Raw genomic sequence first — 14,340 nt, 5'->3', positions numbered from 1 at the left:
AAGCTGCAACAAATTAATAGCAGAATGAAGCAATAATTAGCCATCTACAGCTCAAATCTTATCGTACTGCAACAAAAAATACCCCAAAGTCTCCCCACTTTTACAAAGAAATTGTACACACGATCCATTTTGAGCCCCAAATTCTATTGTTCCAGCTTTCACATACTGAATGATAAATCAATGTAGTAATTACCATCTTCAGCATTTTAAAAGAAACATCTTGGCACTAGGGGGCACTGTGTTAATCCAGGGACTTTAGTGCAGTCATTGAAATAATGTGTAAACTGTACACATGATGGTCACGTTTGATGTCAGCACTGATTTAACAGAAATGATTGTCAAATATTGTCTGAATCAAGAAGGAAGCTGCAAGGTAACATGATGACTAAATGTTGCGAGCAGGACCCGCCTCTTCACAGATCTGACCTGTAACTTGAGCGAGTGGTGTCATTTACTTGCTTCTACAGAGATAGTTAAGTTTATCTGCCAATAACGTCTCCATGGAAACAAATAGGTGGCGGACCGTCCGTCAAAGAAGTTACATAGTGCATCTTTTAAATATAAAAAAAAATAAATTAAAAAATCATGTAGGCTGCTAGGCTATGTGAGAGGGAAGGAATATTGATATTTGTGTGAGGAATAGAAAACATTTGAGTACGTTAGTTTGATTCAAGCGCTGTTGCTCCATTTGTCTTTGGTGTGAAAATCCTCGTTGCTTGTAAAGGTGATTAAAAGTACATGACTCTGGGGTTGCGTATCTGGAGTATATATATCGTCTTAATCATGAGCTCGGCGTCTCCTCGGACTGATCCTAGACAGTATCATGGCTCTAATGAGGATCCCACGCGCTCCTCTCTAATTATTTCTCTTATTCCATTTTCCATTTCTCCATGCTCCATTCTATCGTTCCTCATCACAATTAAAATAATCTGTCTCCGTCTCACGCCTCATCTCGTCCCTTCTCCATCTGTCATCCTCATATCCCACTGCGCTACATTCAAACTCTTTATTACCCTCCTTTCGAGAATTGTACTGCTAATCTGATTTCTATATATCTTCGCTGTCATTGTGAATCAAGCCTTTCATTCATGAAGCAGGTCCCTGGACTGCGGTTGCTCTGCTATTGCAATAGAAGCGACTGCAGCACTGGTCTGGTGTCATTTTAATGATTTGACGTGATTCTCATGCTAATTTAACAGTTTATTACCGGAGCTCATTTTTCGACGAACCTTACTGTGAAATGCTGTTGTTGAGGCAAGAATATATGAAAAACATTAATTTGCAGGAGTCCGTTCTGTGCTAAAAGCTTGTGTAATGTGTAATGTGACACACTTGCTTTAGTTACTGATTCCAAATTCTCTGAGCTTTGCCCGTATCTACACCAAAGACTTCTATCTCTGCCAATTTGTGTCAGTGCCGCCTTTTAGAGACCAGTGATTCAGGGCTGTAAAACAATAAAAAAACTATAAAACAACATGGTGTGTGGTCTGGATAGTGCCAGACAGTGGTGGAAGAGGAGTACAGATACTGGAGCAAAAAATACTCACGTAAAAGTATCACATGAAACAATCTACTTAAGTAAAAGCATTAAAGAACCAGATTAAAATTGTACTTAAAATCAACGTAAAATACTTTTACTTTTTACTCTTTGAGATCTAATAAAGCTTTAAATGTAGTGACTTTGATACAGATTTGTGCTGCAGTTTATTCAATAGAAACCACTGAATCAATAGCTGCTTTATTTGTAGATTTGTTTGGTCAAATTATGAATGCATTAAAATTAAACCCCTCAGCCTTTTCAGCAGGTGTCAGAAAATAATGAAAAATATTTTTACTTTTCAGTCCAGTTCACTACATTTGAGAGCAGGTATCTGTACTTTCTACTCCACTACATTTTTGAAGTAAAAGTAAAAAATATCCACTTTAAAATGTTCTTAAAGTAAGTAAAGGAAGTACAGATACCTACATTTTTGACTTAAGCACAGTACTTTACTACTTTTACTTGGTTATGTTCCAACACTGGTCCCAACTAAATACAACATTCAGATAAAAGATAATTATAATGCATTCACTTCATCTATAGCTCCAAATATGGTTGTTAATATTGCAATGTGACCGTAGCATTTTGTAACTTTCTGCCTTCACTCGATCAAGCCACTTACTTTCAGTTTTTAATCTATTTTATGAGCCGTGTGTCGCCAATGTCAGCGCTTAGTCATCCGGCTCCTCTGGCACCTATTTGCTAATGCAGAAAGATTAGGAGTGTGTTCTTTTTCTGTTGGGTGAATGGGAGGTGGGGCAAACCCGCTTAGAGCTGTAAACTAGCACAGTAATCGTAAACAGAAAGATATCAACGCTTTGTATTGTTTATTTGTGACACTGGCACTGTTTTATTTCCTTGTGGTTTTGGCTGTTCCTCTTTTCAGTGAATCATGTTTGTTGTCTTGCTTTTTCAAACTGATTTCTAGAGATAAGAAAACTGTATGTTCAGAGTTCAAGATATGACTTTTGATATGACTTATGATTTTTTTTTTTTTTGAGTGACCTTGGCTCAGTTGGTAGAGTGTTTGTCCACTGATCTGAAGGTTGGTAGTTCGAATCCTGCTTTTGATTTAAACATTGTTGGCTGAGAAGTCAGATACACTGACCCACAGGCTGGTGGTGTGATTCTAGCTACTACAGATGAATACTGTCATTGTGAATTTGGGCAAGACGCTTAACCCACCTCGCCCCCAGTGTCTGTGTACACTTGTGTATAAATGTGTGTGTGAATGGGTGAGTGGTTCCTTGATGTAAAGCACTTTTAAGTGCCTTGAAGGTGGAAAAGCGACCACTTACCATTTTAATTCTAGTTCATTCTAGTTCACTATTCTCATTGTCATTTTTCTGACATCATTTGTTTTGTTTTAACAGCAATCACCTGACACCATCCCAGGGCCAAGCAGCGGACCCACTCTACACAAGGTGAGCATACAGATGAAGTCATGTTTTGTTTGTTTAGTCAATACAGATGACACCATTGATGATATTGTGTACGTTTTTAAGTGCGTACATAAGCTTAAAGGTCTACACTTCTGACCCTGATACCTCAAAACATTATGGCATAAAATATGAACTAAAAATGTCTATTTAAGTATTACTTAAACGTATTTAAGGTAAACATTATCTCTTTTGTCATTATCTCGTTTCTATTTTGAGCAGCCACAGATCTATTGCTGTGCACCAACCAAATATAAGGTTGTATTATGTTATTCATAATAAATATGCAAATGTAAGGTTGTAATTCATAATAAATATGTAAATATAAGCTTATGTTATTCATAATAAATATTCCCGTGTAGACCTGGCACGATAGCAAAGTGTGAAACCTGATTATATTGGTACAGAGATATACAGCAGTAAACGATAATATTCAAACTACTTTATGCCAATAGTTCAATAACAATAAAGCAGATAAACCATTTTTAAATAGACTGTATCAAAAAAAGGCCTGAGCTACTATCATTTGTCAAAAATTAACCTTAGAAGTTAGTTACATTTCTGTTGTAAAATGGTGAAAAAGTATTACAACAAAAATAACCAAAATCTCCCAACTTCAATATACATAATAGGTGGAATATGTATATATATCTGGATTGATCAATCCAGCTATTATGCATATTGAATGATAAGGCGTTACAGTAATTATTGTGACAGGCCTATGCCAGTGACTTCTCTGTAATTAAGTGACCATTATCTCTGCTGTTACAATGGCCCATCCCAAAGTAGTGATTTGAATAAAAGTGATGTTCAAGTGGAATAATACAGGTCCCCCAAGCCCAATGCTACATAACAATTCAAGAGGATATATTATGTGAAACTGACTTTTGAGAGCTTTTAACCACATTATGACAATGTTTCTTCATCATTGGCTTACTCAAAGTTTTATCTTGATTTTTATTTTCATCTACTCCCTATCCCCATTGATTATATGTGCAAAAGTCCATGGTTCAGCTTACATGTTACATATAATATTTGGTAGGGAAGTGATAGGAATCTTGAATATTAATTGTGTTCCATGTCTGTGTCAGTCCTGCTCCCAAAGTTTCCCCTGCGCTGGACGAGCCGTACGGAACGCCTTCCTCTCTCACGGACCGTACCCGGCCAAAGACAAGATCCACCTGGCCAGAATCATACGGTAACCTCGTCTGTGTGTTCTCAGAGCCCAGGGTTAAATCAATGCGTCTGCTGAAGCGTGTACTGTGACTCATCCTCCTGAATCCATGTCTGATTGGACTATCCAGATGTTAATACTATGGGAAGGGAGCCGTGTAAGGCTGTGTTATTTTGTGCAATGTAACATGTTCAAAATGAAGAGTTATAGAAAAGCCTTGAACATATAGCCAAAAATATAAATGGAAGTAATATTTGCCTTAAAGCAGACCTATTCTGCAAAACTGTCTTTTCAGAGCTTTTAACCATGTTATAGCTCAAAGTTATTTTTGGAGTGATTCGTGCATGATTGAGCAATCTTTAATCACTCACCATATTGCTGATGAATCCCAGTTTTGACCGCGACAGATACGCGTAGGATTCGGCGGCGTTATGGAGTCATTTTAGAAGAATATATGTGATTTAAAATGTGCAAATGATAACATGATGATCCACCGGTGTCGTAGATTAGAACTATAGAGCAGACACAAGTGCAATTAGTCTTCTTAAAGGTACACTAACCTAGGTTTTCTGGTTGAGGCTCTATCATCTGCTTGTCTCGTGATAATATTCAACAGTTATTTGGTATAAACTTGTCAAACTCTGTCATCTTTAATTTATTCAATTACACGTGCTGGTTTGATGGTGTTTCTTGCTTGTCTCCATGGAGATAGCTCATTTTTGATGGAATCTTTTGGGAATATTCCAGGCAAAAATATCATCTCCATGGACCCTTTATCACAGGGGCAAGGTTAAAGCAAGTACTGGTTCCAAAAAAAAAATAAAAATTACCGGTTTGTTAATTAGAGTTATACCACGGTTAGTGAGAATTCCACTGGCCAACTGCCGTGAATTAATGCAGCACAGTGCGCAAGTAGTCTGGCAACGGTTAAATCACATTCTATATCACTGCTCTGCTGCCGTCACCATGACATCACCATAGCAACAGGTAAATAAATGCTCAACTGCTCTGAGTCGAATGAAGGAACTAGCTTTATGTAAAACACTGAAATAATTAGATATCTGAGACACTTATAGACAGCGAACAGGCTTTTCTGATTCACAGTTGAGACATTTCAGTCTGTAGCCGTGGTAACAGCACATTAAACAACTCGGAGCCATGTGTTATGCAGTTTTAAGCATAGACTGTATAAAGAAGTGGACTAAGGGAGTGCGATGTCGCCGATAGCATTCTGCTCCAGTCAAATTAAGCTCGTTGAGGATGGCAGTTACAGGGGGGAATTTTGAGTCGATTTCCATATTAGGAATTTCAACCGTGAGCAACCAAAGAGCCAATCTGGAGCGAACCTGTAACACCTCTTCGCACTCGCACTGTTGCTAACGCTAGCGGGAACGACCTCGAGGAAAGAAGCCACCTGATTGGGCTGTTATTAATGTTCCCATTTTGATTTACGGACCAAATAGTGAAATAAAAATATCAGGATCATGTAGAGCGGGTCAATGCGAACATTTTAAGACTATGACCAAGTGACAGCAGCAGTTATGAAGAGAAGGGTGACAGTATTCTAATTTTCTTCCTATTTGGCGGCTAGCAGGTTGGCTATGTCCATTTATATATCCAGTCTATGGTTTTAACGCATGACAAGCAAAGTTCCTCCTTGTTGTTTAATACTTACTTTACCAATACTAAATCTGTTACCAAAAGCAAACGGAGCTCAGGAGTTCATAAGCTGCACTGGAGCTCTCTGTAATTACGTTAAGTCCTGACCAAAAGTATTAAGTGATTCCAAAGAAAAGGCTTGCGAAGCACAATCGATACAATTGAATGAAGAAGTCAAGCGTGATGCCAAGGGAAAAGGAGAGAGTGTATCCTGCATCCGTCTGTCCAATCATGTCCAATGAGGGGGCGCGTTCTGAGGGGCTCCATGTGTGCTTTTGTGTGCAGGCGCAGCTATGTGGGTGTGGAGCTGGTGCAGTGGCTGTGTGAGCAGTGTGTATATGTGCGCTGCCGGACCACCGCAGCGCGCGTCTGGCAGGTGCTGCTGGAGCTGGGGGTCCTGCTGTCTGGTAAAAACACCACTCTCACTCTTGCGAATCCATATATCAATGCCTTGCAAAGTACATTTCTCTCCTGAAAATGTAAGCATCCAACCGTTTTATATGGCCAAAAGTAAGTGCCTAGTTGACGGCTTTCAATTGATAGGCTTTAGTATAATTTCTCCTTCTGTACTGTATTCCTTGAGTTGTTTTCGTCAATGAATCAGTCGATTCTCTTCTACGAATTTGAGCTTGTTTGAATGCTGTTACCTCCAAAAAACATACCTGGAGTTGTGTTGTATTTTAGTCAACACCTGTTTGATTAACCCTTTATTATTGTCTGTCTGCATCTCTAAAACCTAAAACTCTCTGTTCCACCTTGTGATGTCATGAAGCGGGACTTTTTAAGTTAACAGTTACCATTTGCCTTTAGTTCAATAGAGAGCAGTAATTCCAGGGCTGAAATCATCCAAATGATTCTATTGAAGGTGCATGGAGTTGAATGAAACAAAACTCCAGGAATGTTTGGTATGAGGAAACAGCATAACATAGATCAAAAAATAGTGTAATATGGGCCCTTCGAGCTGGACTTTTGAGAGTGACTGGGCAGTTTAATCAAATTTCTACAATAGTTCGAAACTGCAATAACTTCTGCCTGGGTAATGAGGCAGTGATAATAATAATAATAATAATAATAATAATAATAATTAATAATAATAATAGTAATAAGGAAGTCAATATGTCTAGTTTGCAGTTTCACTTCTAAATTATCCCATTTACCACGAAAATCTTATGTTCAAACTCTTCTTTGTGTCTCCACAGTGGATCATCGTGTGGTGTTTTCTGACTCCAACACTTACTACCAGTTCAGTTTTGAAGAGTGCGACTCTTCGTCCTGTGAATTTCGCTCCAATGAGGCGGAGTGGCCAGAGGCGGTTCGGCTGCTCCTACAACTCGCTCCATATGTCCAGTTCCGATCAGGGGGCGGGACAAACAGCCCGTGAGTACTGCTGTTATCCATATCAATATTTCTATAATGCGTGAAAAATACCAAAGACCCCAGAGAACATTGTGACATTTAGATCTGCCCTTTATAAAAAATGAATTCAGTTTTTTACAACTTGCAAACAATCTATAATTTTCTTAGTAAATAAGAAATTTTACCGTGTGCCTTTTGTATAAATTTCCAATAGTGGATGAAGTATGCAGTTTTGTTAAGTAAAAGTACAGATGCAGAGGTAAAAAGTTACTCAAACTCATTAACAACATGTGTGAAATACTTTTAAGTGTATATTTTGGTCAACAGCAATGCAAATCACTTTTCTAATTTTGTGTATTTATTTTTCTTTGCTCAAAGCTGAAGGTTGAACTCAAAAACTTTAGCCGCGATGTTTCCACAAACATAGTAAAAATAACCCCTCAAATCATATGAAAAGTACTTTTTACTTTTCAGTCCAGTAAAAAAAATGTAGTGGAGTAGAATAGCTGCTCTCAAATGTAATGAAGTAAAAGTAAAAAACATCTATTGTGAAGTACAGATACCTACAAATTCTCCTCAAGTACAGTACTTTACTATTTTTACTTTGTTACCTTCCACTACTGTAAATGGCATACCGTACAATTACTCATTTCTAATCATCAAATGAGTGGGAGATTTTTATCAAGAGGTTTACATCCAAGTTTTTGTCAGTGAAAGCTTTCGGTTTAAAGCAGAGTTCAGACTTTGGAGGAAGAAACATGACTTTTTGTGTGAAATGGCAATGAACCAAATTGAAAAGCCGTGTTATTAATAAGACAAAATAAAATGAATGTCAAAACTTAGGGCAAGAATGTGACAAATTCATTAATAATTCACCCAGACTTATACACTTCATGTCATGTCAGTAAAATAGTGCAGTAGAATATTTTTTCATTCTTTTGCGTTGTAGACTCAGTTGAAGGCTCTTTTTTCCTATTCAAATCAGCGTGTCATGAGCTGGTGAGTTTGGCCTAGTTGTCGGACGCTGCCTCGCTTTCTTTGACCTGGAATAAGACGCCCATCGCACTGGAGAAATACTGTATCAGAGCTGAAGTGACAGTGCCCCATTTAGGTTTGTGATTGAGGTCATTTGTCTGATTTTTTTTTTTTTTTTTTTTAAATCCTGACTTGTAGCGATTGTGTCTGATTGGTTTTGGGTGAACATTTCCAACTGTCTTCTAGATATCCCTCTCAAATCCCTAGAAAAAAAACCTAATCTCTAGTCTCTTAAATCCTCAATTTGCTTACATAAGAGACTTGCATCCACGACACCTCCATATCCATACCAAACTGAACAGACTGTCAGGATGTGTACATGTAGAGGTGTCAGCCAAAGTTCGTCATCTGTGTGGGACTCCCGCTGAGGCTGTCACTGGACTCAATCTGCCACTCAAACAAAGGCGGGAAGGTGCTAGAGCATTTTTTAAAAAGAGCATCCAGAATGTCGTATAGTGTGAAATCCGTTGACATCACCATCTGTGAACTTCAAAGCACGTATCTACAGAAAGCAAGCAGAGAGCACGACAGCTTGGCTCCTTCATATGGTTCATGCATGCTAATAGACATGTCATGCGTTTTGTTCCATTCTTCCATTCTCAATCTGATCTTAGTTTTTTATGACATCTGCACACTGCCAAAATCACTTTTTACACACGGTACATTAGTTTTTATATTCGTTGGCGTTTTGGGGATATGCTTTTGTATCTGACTGTTTATGTCACATCGATGTTCATTCATTCATAAATGCGTTTTGTAAAGTTGTTCACAAACAAGAGGAATGTAACGTAGACTATCATCAGCTCTCTTCTTATAAGATTTGCATTTCCTTCACATGGAAAGGTAAAACGTATTATCAAGTATGCAACACTTGACTCAGTGCTGGAACGCAACGAGATAGAAGTACTAAAGAACTGTACTTGCATATGAATTTTAGGTATAGGCACTTAAGTAGACTTTACAGTGGATACTTTTTACTTTTACTTAACTACATTTGAGAGCAGGTATCTGTGCTTTCTACTCCACTGCGTTTTTAACTGGACTGAAAAATAGAAGTATTTTCATTATTCTTTGTTTGCAAAACTGTATCAAAATCAGTACATTTGAAAACCCCAAAATCTGCATGAAATACTTTTACTTTTTACTCTTAAAGTGCATTTGTAAACTCCCAGATAAAAGAAGTTGATCCGTAGTAAAAGAAGCGGCTTCGATGTGCAGCCAAACGTCTTCACTCCTACAACTTTTTGTTCAGTTGACAGATTCACATTTGTCTTTTACTATAGAATACGTTAATACTTTCACCTAAGTAGATTTCTTCATGTGATACTTTTACTTGAGTATTTTGTTTTGCTCCAGTATGATGTTATTTTCCTCCACTGTTGACTCTAATATTATAATGTCACAGTTGTTCAACATGGCAGTGTACGGCAGCAAATCCTACTGAAATTATAATGCGTGTTTTCCTTTAGAGTTCGTTAGAAAACATCTCAAATTTGGGAAAACGGAACAAGTCATGAATCTTTTAGTGTACACTCCGCTGACTGTTTGCAATAATTCTATCAAAAAAAATCTTGTCTTGTATTTGCTACTTGAAGTTCTACTCTCTCACCATGTTTATTAGAGGGACACACAGATAAAATCCTATCATGGGCTGGGGGCTTGGGGCCTGTCACTTTCACTGTGGTGCTGCTGCCTGTGTCTCTGTTCCTCTATCACACCATTAGTCCCCTGAAGGCACCATCTCGCTCTCTCCCACTCGCACTCCACCCGCTCTTGTTCTTGGTGTAGAAATGATGCTGGCAAGTCTAGCTCTAGTCTTGCACAACCCATTGGTACATTACTTATACAGTTAGTTGATAGTACCGGCTCTAAACCACGCACCATTTAATTATGTCTGCATTGTTATGTGTTTTGACAGCAGTGTTGTTGTAGAGGTTTGCAGTAGAGGCAGCATCTGAGCACAAAGTTGTGTTCTTATATTGCACTCTTAATTTTCCCTTTTTTATGCTGCAAGAATTTAAATTGTCACATGGAAATTTTGAGGATATTTATTGTGAATTATTTAACTTTATGCATTTAAAACTACAGTGCATTTAATTTTTAAAGGGCAGACTGGGACAAAAGCATTACTTGGGTAATTTATTTTCTCTATGCATGTTCTATGTAGCACTATTAAATATACAATTTGTCATCCCTATGCTGCAACCTCTTTGGTTACAAGAACTTTTTGTGCTCAGCCCTGCACGATTTCAAATTAATATTTAAAAATCACAGAGGCTGTTGTTAATTTACACCTTGAAGTGCTAGTTAAATGTTAACACTGCAGACTTTGTTTTTTTTCTTGTAAATTTAACCAATACTTTACTAATCTGAGAGACACAGATATGTTACTTCTTGGCTACAAAAGTCAGAGTCTGGGGAGTCAATTTATAATGCATGAAATGGTGAAACTACTGTCTTGAGAAGTGCTCTGTGAAACGAATGCACTATTATTACCAACCTGTTCCATTTGGACGGGTTGGTCTACCTTTGTGTCAAACAGGATTGCTTTCACAGAGAGTCTCATTTTATCAAGATCTCCACAGCTACTTTTATCAGATTACACTGTACTCACTCAGATACAGCCATCTGGCTATAGCACTCTTTCATCCTCTCCTCCTCACAACTATTACTTGTACCAGTGGGAGCTGTTGATAAAATCCAAATTATATGCAAAGTGTGTTATGTGTGCGCTGGAGAGGAAGGAAGATTGTGTCTCCTTTTTGTGCATGAGGGGGTATGTAGAAAACCAAGCACTTCTAAGCGAAACATATTAGATCAGTGGCCCTGGGGTGCAGTCTACTGCTAGTGGAGGCAACCTTGTGTTATTGCTGTGGGAATAATGCAGCGTTTACCCCAAAACAACCACTGGTTTATACAACAAATAGTATATAAGTCACAAATCTGTTAGAGAGAGAAGCTCTCAGGCTCCAAATCTATCACAAGATTAACATGTCTCTCTACATGAAGAACACATGTACACACAAGCGCCACACACACAGCCCCAACATCAATACAAGGGTGTGTCTGCGAGCTATTTTAAATGAAGCCACATAAAAGAGCAGAGAGAGCGGGGGGTAGAGAGGGAGGTGCACAAAGACTGGAGAACTTGAAAGATGGAGTAGAAGGAAAAGCTGCCACTACTATTGATTATTAATATAGTAACACCATAGTATTACTAAATATGTGAATCATGTTTTAGAAAAGCTATCGGTAAGTATTAACATAGTTTGACTTCTATAGAAGTTTAACATGAAAGTGGCCACACATCAGCTCTTTGACTGCAGAGTTGTTTTTTTTATTTAACCAGGGGGCAGTGTAGAGAAGGATAAACAGACCACTGCTGCACCATTTATTGAAATGTTTCATTATAAATGTACATGTGCATGTGTTTATCAGGTCAGAGGAAGACTCTGAGGGCAACAGGGACATCTGTGGTGAGATTCTTCAGATGAAAGCTCTAGAGAGACTTACATCTACGGTAAGTTTTTCATTAGCATTATTTTTTTCAGTTTTGCCCTGATAATACCAATAAGAATTGTGTTTGTTGTAATTAAATAGGTACAAAGTGAATTGGCTGCAGCTCTGGCTCGAAAGACTCGTAAAGCATGTGCGTAAACCTTTAACATGGTGTTATTTCCCTTAGACCTGAGATTTATTAAAGGCACTTTTTATATTTGGCTGTTTTCAGTATCAGAGCAGGACTCTGACACGACCGAGACGAGCCACCAGGAGGCGCGGACTCCCAGTGAAGAGAGCAGCCCTGTACGTAGCACAAACTGCAATGAACATTTACCCTTTCATCACACCATCACTTTCTCTACTAATACACTGTTTATGTACAAAATATACATTCATTTTATGAATCTGATCAGAATGATGGACGTTTTAAAAACTAAACTGAAAGACCAGTACGCCTCAGAGAGACTGCAGGTCTCAGGTCACTCTGTTCAAACGCGTGTGTCTCCGTGGTGACTAAATGTAGAAAGCAGGACCAGCGTGTTCTCTTCGGGTGCTGTAGAAATGTCTTTTTCTACATCTATTATTTATCCTCTGTTCCCAGCAGCGCTCTGTTGTCTCTGGTGTACACAGAGCAAAAATATTTTTAACATAGCTGCCCACACAGAAGGCATGTTAAATTCTCAGATTAAATGTCTGACAGAAACACTCACGCTCAAATTATGTACAAATAAAACATGCGGTTAATCGACAGTTGGTCAAAAAGGGTTTTAAAAAGACTGATATTAATATAGTAGTCATTATTGCAGGTCAGCGTTGGAGCAATCAAGAACATTTTTCATTTGACAACATAAGTGTTCCACTGTGAAAATAAGAGGGAGTGAGTTAAGGATCATGTATGAGGGGCCACAACATTTCAACAATTTATATAAATGTTTCTCTTGAGTTTTGTGTCTGTAAAAGGAAACAGACATGAAACTCTGCAGCTCCAGTCTCACATTAAAGCACAGACTGAGCCCACCAAGCTAAAAGAATGTGTGAATCAGTCAGTGCTTGAGTTCAGTGAATCGTATGAGCAAATTTAATTCTTTAATATTTACAAAACCAATGGACAGTTTTTGTTTGGTTTATATTTGGCATGTTGACATTTTGCATTAATGGCATGTGCACATCTCTCCCCAAAACTACTCACATAATTGACATTTTGCAAGAGTACAGAATTGCTTTTTTATTTACTTAATATCATGGTGTGGAAACTCCCCTCACAATATTTTAATTATTTATGTTTATGCACCACCTTTGTTTGTGTCTGAAAACGAAATCACACCATCACTGTGTATATGCTGTTGTTGTTAAGGGGATTTTGCAGGAACACATTACCTCGCTTTGAGCTAAATGAAAGCACCAATTCCTCTGTTGAAAGTAAAATAAACAGACCAAGCTACCTGCCACTGGCCATAAACATCACTCCAGCAGCTCCCCAGAGAGCCACCTCTGCTGCCTGTGTCGCCTGCTCTGGTCAAGGATAAACCCATTAAGTGCTTTACTACTCTTTATTTCTCCATCATTGTTGTAAAGGTGTAGTCTTTTTCACGCCACCGGCTGCTGTGTTTAATTTAGAGATCAGCGCTGATACCCTCCTATTGTACAAATTGTTTTGAGGAGGAGACATAGATCTTACTACACACCCCTTCATGCACCCATCCCACACCAACTCCCGCCTACTTCTCTACCTCTAATCTGTCTCCAGCACTTGTTCTGACACAGCAGTCCACAATGAGAGGTGTCCAGATATGGAGCTAGTGTAACAGATACCCTCTCCAAATGAAAAGAACACAAAAGACCTAAGATTTCTGACAAAAAAAAACCAAAAACTTTTCCTGGATCTAACTTTCAGACTATGTCTTGGGACTGCGGGTTAAGGTTTGTGTTCATGCCCCCTGTGTTGCAGCTGGGGGGCGTGTGCGCGTTACGGGACGGTGGCGGCGGCAGTGGTATGGGGTCGATGTGCGGGCGAGAGGAGTTGACGAGTCGCCTTGGACTGGAGGCTGTTCAACGCTTGGCCAAAGATGGATGTAGGCTGCTGCAGAACCACAACTACAAGCTGCCGGAGCGAAACCCAACAGTGAGTTTTCTTTCACACTAGTCATTCTGTGAAAACTGTTATATCATAGCGTCTCATGCCACAGACTGTAATGAGTTGTGGTTCCATGGTTTGGGTGAGTGTTGAGTCCTGGACGTCACAGTAGGGTTAAATGTGTAATTATCATTGTAGTTTTGTAAGTACACGCATAGCACTCTCACACCTCTGGGTTGGCTTACTCAGTTTTGGGTCAAGTATCATGTGTCATCAGGTCACACAGGTAGCGAGAAGAGGGTGATCTTGTTGCCTTTGCCTTGAAATTCTATTATCAAAACATTATTACAAAGATGTTTTATTAAATGTTTCTTTAAAGCTGCAATATGTGACTTTTCTGGTGGGAATGGTCCACTACCTGCTTATCTCCTTGGAGATTTTATCGCTTTCCCTGAAATGTACCTCAGTGGCATTTAACCTCAAATTTTAGCTGTTGCTTCTATGTATTGTTCCTTTTGTAAATATTCCTGACATGTGTGACCTCTGACCTTTTGGCCAGGTT

General features: G+C 38.7%; 1 protein-coding gene across 1 annotated transcript in view; it reads left to right on the top strand.

Annotated features, from left to right (window-relative positions):
- The window catches only part of rapgef5a (Rap guanine nucleotide exchange factor (GEF) 5a), a 40,975-nt gene that overhangs the window by 8,171 nt on the left and 18,464 nt on the right, over positions 1-14,340 (top strand). Inside the window, exons 2-9 of the mRNA XM_033975478.2 lie at positions 2,914-2,964; positions 4,071-4,177; positions 6,098-6,219; positions 7,012-7,189; positions 11,642-11,723; positions 11,804-11,852; positions 11,934-12,007; positions 13,653-13,826. Of these exons, the coding sequence (XP_033831369.1) occupies positions 2,914-2,964; positions 4,071-4,177; positions 6,098-6,219; positions 7,012-7,189; positions 11,642-11,723; positions 11,804-11,852; positions 11,934-12,007; positions 13,653-13,826 (837 nt within the window). The remainder of the gene's footprint in view (positions 1-2,913; positions 2,965-4,070; positions 4,178-6,097; positions 6,220-7,011; positions 7,190-11,641; positions 11,724-11,803; positions 11,853-11,933; positions 12,008-13,652; positions 13,827-14,340) is intronic.

The sequence above is a fragment of the Periophthalmus magnuspinnatus genome, chromosome 11 (assembly GCF_009829125.3).
Source record: "Periophthalmus magnuspinnatus isolate fPerMag1 chromosome 11, fPerMag1.2.pri, whole genome shotgun sequence".
NCBI lineage: Eukaryota > Metazoa > Chordata > Actinopteri > Gobiiformes > Gobiidae > Periophthalmus > Periophthalmus magnuspinnatus.
This window is presented reverse-complemented; position numbering and strand designations above follow the sequence as displayed.